This window comes from Diadema antillarum, unplaced genomic scaffold (genome assembly GCF_040938485.1).
Source record: "Diadema antillarum isolate AM-2024a unplaced genomic scaffold, OU_Dant_1.0 seq00002051_RagTag, whole genome shotgun sequence".
In the NCBI taxonomy this organism is placed as follows: domain Eukaryota; kingdom Metazoa; phylum Echinodermata; class Echinoidea; order Diadematoida; family Diadematidae; genus Diadema; species Diadema antillarum.
In genome coordinates, this window is record NW_027272700.1 from 31282 (window position 1) to 40842 (window position 9561).

Sequence of the window (9561 nt, forward strand, 5' to 3'; positions counted from 1 at the left end):
TAAAATTATTGTGTCATCTGCATAAAGTAAACAAGAAAGATTTAAAGCTTTTTTGACATTATCAGAATCCAGGTGGTAAGAAATCTCACTTTCCAAATATTTAAGTCCACCATATGAATTTCCAACGTATTCTTGAAAATCATTCAGATAAATAGCAAATAAAAGCGGGGAAAGGTTTTCACCCTGTCGTACACCAGTGTTACAAGTAAAAAAACTCTGACATCTCCCCCCTAACCGCCACACATGATTTAGCACTTTCATAGATATTCTTAAAGACCTAATAAAATGCTTGCAAAATGTTTTAATATGCAAAAGAAATGTAAAATATATGTCATGATTATCAATGTAAATATGTTGTCAGTGTCGTTCCGGTTTTTATCGCTTCTAGAAACTCCCCCAAATATCACATTTTTGGAGGACCCCGTTGCAGCTTTTGCGAAAAAGATAGTCATGTGACCAACACCCCTGAACCGATTGATGACGTATAAGCACGGAGTTGTGCTCAGTTAGCAGACGCCGCTCAGCACAAGCACTCAGATTACTAGCTTGGTACACGCGCGTACACGATAGCTAGCCCGGCCAGGCCCGGGCCCCGCGGGATGTGCGCTCGAGGCCCGGTCGATCGACACACTGACTGTCGACATGTACGCATTACCACGTACATTATCACTAAGTTAGCTTGCACAGATACCTGGTACCTCGAGCATAATGTCTTCCCCTATATGGGTAAACTTCGACATTGATGATGATGGTGAAGACTGCAGCTCTGACGATAGCGGAGAGGAAGAGGAGGCACATGAAGTTGAAGGGGAAGATGGGGAGGCGGGAGAGGCAGCCGATGAACCAGAACGTTATCGTGGGGCTGCACCTTACCGATATGAACCAGCTGCATCTCCCCCGCTGCCGGTGCAAGAGCGTATGAACATGGCACCAAGCCCGAGAATAGACCTCACGGAAACGATCGCCTGGGAAATACAGAGTGGTATGTCTGGTATGCCCCCATATAGTTTAACGTTAGAAAGGATATACTGTATTCTACATGATTGACATTGTAAGTTGTAACTGTCTAGTAAGTAGATTAGAAGAACAGGCCCAGCTCGCTCACAAAGTGAGCGGCTACTCCGGCCGCAGCAAGCAAGCGGGAGCGTCCCGGCCGTGGCCTGGCCCGTCGGCCGGCGCTTACAAGTTAAACTACCAGTAGTAGATCTAGTAGCAGTCTACTAGTAGTAGTAGTCTACTAGTACTACTACTAGTAGTAGTACTATTACCACTACGGCACTAGGTCTAGTAGACTAGTAAGTAGTAATAGCAGAATCTTTGGTAGTAGTACAGAGGCTACACTCTAACGCCTAACGGTGTTAATAGGGGATATGTTGTTACAGGGTGGGTCGTGGCTAAAAAAAAAAAAAAAAAAAAAAGGCCTAGCCTGTTTCCCATAGTCAGTTTCTGCAATATGATCAGTAATTCAGATGCGTCATTTTCTAAGAAAAACGATACCAAGAATGATCGTCAATTTTGGTAGAGTAGTTTTTGTTTCATGCTAAAAATCATACTGTGGAAGGAAGCCCATACGCCGTGCTTATCTACCGATGAATGCCACGGTGGGGCTGGATTCACGAGTAGGTCTAGGCCTATAAAGCAGGCGAGTCGCCGTAGTATTAGTACAGACACGCAGTGGTGGTGGGGCTATCGTGAAATAGGCCCCACCGCAGTGCGCGTGCACCGTACCCGTGCGTTTATAGCAAGCAAGGGTAGGTCCTCCTAGGGTTTAGGGTTAGGAAGGGTTGTATTCATGGTTAAATTGGCCGTTAAGCGTTTTTTTATTTTGCAGATAAACATCAATCATAGTCTTCAAAACAAAAATATTATCAATTGTAGAATAATTAGAACGAAAGCCAGCCTGTTCTTCACCTAACATACTAGCATTTTCGAAAAACTCTGAGATTCGATGATTCAAAATGGAAGTAAAAAGTTTTCCTAGACAACTGAGAAGAGTTATTCCTCTATAATTATCAGGATTTGTGTCTATACCCTTATTCTTAAAAATAGGAATGATAATCCCTATGCACCATTCAGTTGGAACAATACCACTGTCCAGTACCACATTAAAGAACTTTACCAACACATGAAGCATCTCTGCGGGACAATTCTTAAGGAATTCATTTCTTATGAAATCTTTTCCACAAGCTTTTGAATTTTTAAGTTTCTTAATCATTAGTGCCACTTCTTCCAAAGTGACTGGGGCATCCAAGGGACCATCTGCCTCAACAATAACTGAAGTACCGGTACTATCTTCCAGGCCTGTGGGCTGGTCATCTTGGCTATTACCTAAACGACTAAAATGATTAACAAAATCCCCTAATGAAACATTTCCTGTTTTCCCTACTTTGCGTTGATTATTACTGTTGAGCAATTGCCAATATTCTTTCGGATTGGATGTCTGTAATGAACGGAGAGATTCATTCAAATCTCTGTGAAATGTCCTTCTTTTATGTCTTGATAAATTCTTATAAAACTTTCCTGTAGACTCATAATGATTCAACAGACATGTAGCCCCTGACCTGCCCAGAAATTTAAGCTTCCTCTTTAATCGATTTTTAACATTCAAATACTCCTGACGGGCAGCTCTGCATTCTGCATCAAACTCAGGCTGATGGTTGTTTTTATCCTTATTGACAGTCTTATTTGTGTTTACATTATGTCGAGATTGTCTCCACTTACAATTAATGCCAACATCTTGTGCAACACTGACGAACATATTGCATAGTTGTGAGTTACAAAAATCGATACTATCTTGATTTGCATTCCCATCTAAACATTCCACATTTTCACACATTAGCTCAGCCGAGTCCTTGATTTTCTGTTTAAATATTGCAGCGCTGTCACTGTTCCACTGGAATAATAACGTTGACTTTCATTAGGCTGTGAATCTAAGACGGCGTTGTCTACTGCAGCGTTTTGAGAGTTGTTAAAACAGTGTCGACATTCACAGCAGATTTAGAATTTTGCGATTGCAAGGTCACACTGACAGGACAATGAACATCTGAAAAACATTTATCAAATACATCAATACTGAAATGAGTAATGCTAGAAAATAACTGACGAGATACAATAACATAATCAATAGTGCTACAACCACCATTTTTGTTGAAGCATGTGTATTTTCCGACAGACTGATCTTCCCCTATTCTTCCATTAACAATCCTGAGATCAAAACTTTGGCACACATCAATAACAGACTTTCCATTGTTATTTACATGGACATCAGTATTATAACGAGTAGTTGGAATATCTAGGCCTTCAGTAGTTACATGCATACAATCAGAGACATCATTACAAAAGCCTAATCCAGTCTGATCTGTCAACACATCCTCTACATCTAAAAAATCATCAAGCAAATCCGTCCTGGCATTGAAATCACCCAGCAAACAAAAGGGTGCATCATGTCTACTTTTAATATCAATAATATCCTGCACCAGGTTGTCAAAAACTTCATTAGAATGGTGAATTGATCCCTCACATGGCAAATACACTGCACCAACAATAAACTCAAAACCTAAAACTTTACTATTTACCTTGACCCATAAAATTGATTCAGAAACTGTTGCATGATGATGAATTCTTTCAGAACAATTAAAGATATGATTCTTCATCAGAATACACATACCGTGAAAACCACCAAACTTTTGTTTATTGGAATATTTTGGCATACTATAACACTGAAAACCGCAAATATGAGATTGAGACAGATCTGGTGTGTCTGTTTTTGTCTCTAAAAGACAGATTACATCATATGCTTGCAAATGTAAGTCCAAAATTCCAATATCTAGTTTATTCTGCAAACCATTAACATTCAAACTTATAAATGAGATCTGGGTTAAATCTGTAGATGAAAGAGGGCCGGGTAATTCCTAGGTCGAAATGTCAAGGAAGAGACCCGACTTTTTCAGCTTGTCCTCACTCCATCCTAGACGCTTGAAGAGGTCGTCCGGACCGTGAATGATGTGCTTCTTGTGCGGGTCGCTCTTCAGAGTGCAATGCACCTTCCCATCGATCGTCCATACCTTCTCGGTGTTCTCGTCTTGCTTCACAGCCTGAAGAAGCATGGCACGCCCAGGGGACAGATGCTCCATGATCATTATGTCCGTGTGTTGTTCCGAGTCCTTTAACTTACGCTTACTACGGAGGAGCTGAGTGCGGAGGTCACGACGTACGAAACGCGCAACAATAGGTCTCATTTTATTGGGCTGAGGCCTCCCCACGCGGTGGCTGGTGCTGATATCTGCCTCAGACACGGCAACCCCTGCGCAGGCAGCAACATCGATGACTACGGCATTTGTAGACTCGCCATCATTTTCAGGCACCCCTCGCATGATAACATTGTCTCTCCTAGAATACTGTTCTACCTCGTCCAGTCTGTTGTCATGATTTTGAACTGTGGCCTGCACCTTCTGCACGGACACCTGTGGGACACTCAGAAGTTGATGTGCGATGGACTGCACCATTGGCAACAATGCAGCAACCACAGCCTTCACTATGTCCCCCACAAGCTGCTTGTTTCCACCCTCACGGTCAGGGACAAGCTGCATTGCCCCCTCTACCACCTCATTAATCTTGAAAGACAAATCATAATCTCCTTCATCCTCAAGTGTGGCAAACTTGTTTGAAATGGTTGCCATGGCAAGACGAGGTCACAGTTGACAAGTGATGAAAGAAATATGAGCAGCAAACACAAAATCCAGTAGGTGGGACAGTGAAAACAAAACACGTGGTGGAGAGATAACAACAGCTGTCAAAATATCTCCTTTAAATGGCACTCCAGAGACGAGACTGAAGGTCAAGAAGCAAGTAGTAGGATAAACTCTTGAGATAATTTAGAACAGCGAAGTCATCTTTTACTATATCGACCAATACACATCCAAACATGAGAGCTGGAATCCCCACAAGCACAGGGGGTAAGTGCCCGGATACGTATTTAAACATAAAGATAAGGATATTGAATCTGACAAGTTCATGCAATGGCAAAATCTATAATTTAGTAAACAAAGATATACTGGGGCTACAAGATGGGGCATTATTTATTAAACGTATTGTTCGTTTTTGAAGAAGAACAAGTTTATTAATATGTGCATTATATGTTTTGCCCCAAATTTGATTACAGTAATTCACATGTGGCAATACTAAAGAGTTATAAATGATAATATTTTTTCTTGGTAAAAAAAAAAAAAAATGTTTGAGTTCTGATAAAATCCCAACTGTCCATGAGATCTTTGGAGAAACATTGGATATTATGAAGTTTCCAACTAAGGGATTCATTGAAACGTATACCTAGAAAAGAAATTGAATCAGTTCTTTCAATAATATTGCTATCTATCATTAAAGTATCACTATTCAACAATACTCTTTTATTTATAGAATGGAAAATAACATATTTCTTTTTTTGATAATTCAAAAATAATTTGTTACTCTTAAACTATTCATTTAATAACTGAAGTTGCGTATTCACTGTCCTTATCAATAAAGCAATATCCTTGTGTGAAAACATAACCACTGTGTCATCAGCAAAGAGTAAAAACTTAAAAACACAAGAACAATTTACTATATCATTAACATAAATAACAAAAAGCAAAGGACCCAAAACAGAACCTTGTGGTACACCAATATTTACAGAGAGATAAGAGGATCTGACACCATCGACCATCACATACTGTTTTCTATTGGACAAATAATCTTCAAACCATTGTAATTGTACACCTCTCACTCCATATAAATACAATTTCTTTATTAGAATCTTGTGGTCGATGGTGTCAAAAGCTTTTGACAAATCCATAAATACTCCACAACAATAATTACCATCATCAATTTTCTGCAAAATATAATTTGTGAAGGATATTACACTAGAACATGTAGAGAAATATTTTCGAAATCCGAATTGTTCAGGTATCTATACATTATGTTTGGTTACAAACGTAGAGAGACGATTGTATATAAGTCTTTCCAAAACTTTAGCAAAAATAGAAAGAATTGCAAGCGGTATATAATTTTCAATACATTCTGGATTATCCTTCTTGAATAACGGAACAATTTTGGCTATTTTGAGATTATCAGTTACAACACCAAACTGCACAGATAAATTATGAATATAACAAAGGGGTTCAACAAAACAATGAATGCATTCTTTTACAATTCTTGGCGAGATATCATCAGGACCGCTTGCCTTGGACTTTGAATAGATGCAGATATATCTACTATTTCATGAGTAGATACTGATGTACAGAAGAAAGAGTTACTATTTTGATACGAAAAATAATCAGTGAAATCACGTGAAGAGTTCGGTACTGATGATGAGAGTTTTGCCCCAACAATAACAAAATAAGAATTCAACTGTTGTACAATATCTTGTCTCGATGAAAACTTCACATTATCATTATACTACATTTAGGTAGTGAGATATCTTTCTTCCTTCCAAGTATATCATTTATACATTGCCATGTTTTCTTCATATCACATTTTAAGGAAGAAAATTTATCAGTATAATATCTATATTTTGAATATCGTATAGTATTTGTAAGTCTATTTCTATAATTCGTATGATTCTCATGATAGGTAACTCTTGAATTCTTCGAACTCAGTTTGTACAGCTTATTTCTGTGATGTATAGATTTCAATATACCTTCGTAATCCAAGGCTTTCTACAACGTAAACTATTTGAATTAAAAGGAGTAGATCGCAGTGGAAAACAACTGCTATATATGGAGGAAAACATTTCAAAGAAAAAATCATAACTTTCATTTACACCATTCTGATTGCAAACATTTGTACGATCAGTTAACCTCAATTTTTGTTTGAATAATGATATATTTTCATTTTTTATTCATCTTTTCCCGATATATTTCTTTCCTTTGTCTACCACAACCATGAATTTTCTTTTAAGTGTACAAAAAACTGGAAAATGATCAGAAAGATCCTTATAGATGATACCAGTCTGGAACTGATCATTCAATAAAACATTCAATCAAAGAAGCATGTTTGGTAGATACACGAGTTGGTTTTGTAATCAAAGGGTATAAATTGAATGAATACATCATATCCCAAAAAAATATTGTGTTTTATTATGTACGCCACATTTCAATAAATCGATATTGAAATCCCCTGTGAAGTAAATATCTTTCTTTTCGAATTCCAATTTTTCCATTACATTGTGCATTTTATCAGGAAAAGGTATATCAGTATTTGGTGGTCTGTAAATGCATGCTACAATTAGACTTTTTCTCTATGACTATTTCAATGAAAAGCATTTCATATTCTGTTGTAATACATGATAAATCTTTGCGTACTATATGATGATATTCATTCCGGATGTACATATCAACTCCAGCGCCAGCCTTCTGAGTTCTAAACATATAAGACAAAGAACAATTTTCAATATTATAAAATTTGAAATTTGTATTTTCATTAAACCAAATCTCAGAGAGAGTTATAACACTAAAACTATAATCAAGTGATAAAGTTTTTAGGGAGACTTGTCACGTTTAAGTGAAAAACAGAGAAATCTGATTGTTCATGAGAAAATCAGGAACGGAAATCATCATCAAACATATATTGACATTTAGGCCTTGTTATCATTTGATTGTCATCTTTAATATCTGTATCATTCAATGTTTCATTATCAAAATTCACTGAATTTATTTCAAAAGGGTTTATCACAAGTGAATACAATTTTGATATATCTATGTTTTTTGACAAATGAACATACTGATATAGGGTAAATTTGAATTCGTTGTCATCACATATGTGATTAAATGGTAGAATTTCTGAAACACAGCCATGACTGAGTAGAAGAAGTACTGCAATGAACACACACACACACACACACACACATTCACTGAGCGAAGTTATAAACCAATACTAGAAAAGAATAAAAACAATACAATCTGTAAAAGAAATTGAGGCTTAAATCATGGAAGTAGCCCAGAATACGTACAAACAATAAGCTCTCTGAGGAAGTATAACAAGAGTATTGGCAGATTAAATCTATAGAATGAGGTCATCTTCACTTCGTATCATCTTTTTTCAGTTTTTCCACCACTGGCAGGCAGAAGGGCGATGACCTTGCCATCTACTGACCTTGCTGCCAGAACCTTTCTGTTCTCTCGAGTTTTTGCCAGGAGTGCTTGGTTTTTAACTGTCAGATCCTCCACAATGGAAATTCCAGATCCCTTCCGCGTCCTCCTGTTCACAAGTATTTCATGTCCCTTTTTGTAGGCCGATAGCTCCATGATGATTGACCGATGGTGTCTTGTTTGTTCTCGGGCGTTTGGTGTTATCGTTGACTTTGGTGATTTTCCAGTGCGGTGGCAGCGATCTACATCTCCTGGCGTCAAGGTGATACCTAGCCGGTCACGGATAATGTCTGCTGCGGTGGCCTCAGTGTCTTCGCCAGGCCTCTCCTCCACACCGAAGATTCGAATGCAAGAACGTCGAGAGTACTGCTCGAGGTCATTGACACTATTGCTGACTTTTTGCAGTTCATTATTGAGTGTTGACACAGTTTTATTCAATGCATCGATCTCTTTCTCTTTCGTGTGAAGTTTCCGTTGCAGGTCCAGCACCTCACCCTGAACAACCTGGATTGTTTTCAGCAGTTCTCCCGTCTTTTCTTCCCTGGCCTCGCGTACAATGGATTTCAGGAGTGAACTGAACTCGTCATTCTTCACAAGCTCTTTCACTACCTGGCATGTCACAGCTGCAGATTGTCTTGTGCTGGGTCCTCCAGCGGTAGTGGCCATTGTGTCTGGACAATAGGCAACAGGATCAGTGTGAATTGTTCTCTCCTTCAAGGATGACCCAGGCAATGAAGATTGAGAGGACTGGCAGATACAGGCATGGGCTTAAATCCGGGGGGGGGGGGGATATATCCCCCCACTTTTGAAGGAGGGGGGATGGCCTGTACAAATATCCCCCCTGAAATTCTCCCAAGAAAAGATGTAGGAACAAAAAAAAAACAAACAAAAAGAAATGTGGCGATATTGATTTCAGCATGATGGATTATTGCATAGCCTATAATCTAGGCGGAGAATGCAATATTGTTTATTGTCTTTGTTATTTCCTGTTAAGCTAAACGTATGATGCAGCGAGGTAATTGTCTTTGCCAAGCGATACATCTGATGCAGCGAGACTACGAACAGTGGACGCATCTACCGTGTCCGCTAGGCGCCACGATCGGTGGCAGGTTTTTTTTTCCGTGTAAGAAGACTGCCACTGATTAAAAAAAAAAATAAGAAAACAACGACTAACAACTGGATCATAGGCGGTGTATTCGCGCGCATCCACTGTTCGTAGTCTCGTCGCATCAGACCAGCTGCATCCCCACCTAGGTTATAGGCTACATACTGTAATGCATGAGCCATGACGTTCGCACGCCCGCCTCGTGACGAGAGCATACTGCTGAACAGTGCTTCTCTCGCACGCCAATGCATGAAGAGCAATATCGACCGTAATGCATGCTTCAGATGTTGAACTACTATCGTAGCCACACAACGAGATAGCAACCAGCTGCAT

At 39.0% G+C, this 9561-nt stretch overlaps 1 protein-coding gene across 1 annotated transcript; it reads right to left on the reverse strand.

The window, feature by feature from the left end:
- Positions 1 to 3911: 3911 nt before the first annotated feature.
- On the reverse strand, positions 3912 to 4679 carry LOC139713755 (uncharacterized). Its single transcript, XM_071625457.1, has one exon. It carries the CDS (start codon positions 4677 to 4679, stop codon positions 3912 to 3914), a length of 768 nt encoding a protein of 255 aa, XP_071481558.1.
- Between the last annotated feature and the right edge of the window lie 4882 nt (positions 4680 to 9561).

What these genes read in the sequence shown, in the direction of transcription:
- LOC139713755 (XM_071625457.1), bottom strand. Translation starts at nt 4,679, where the DNA reads ATGGCAACCATTTCAAACAAGTTTGCCACACTTGAGGATGAAGGAGAT.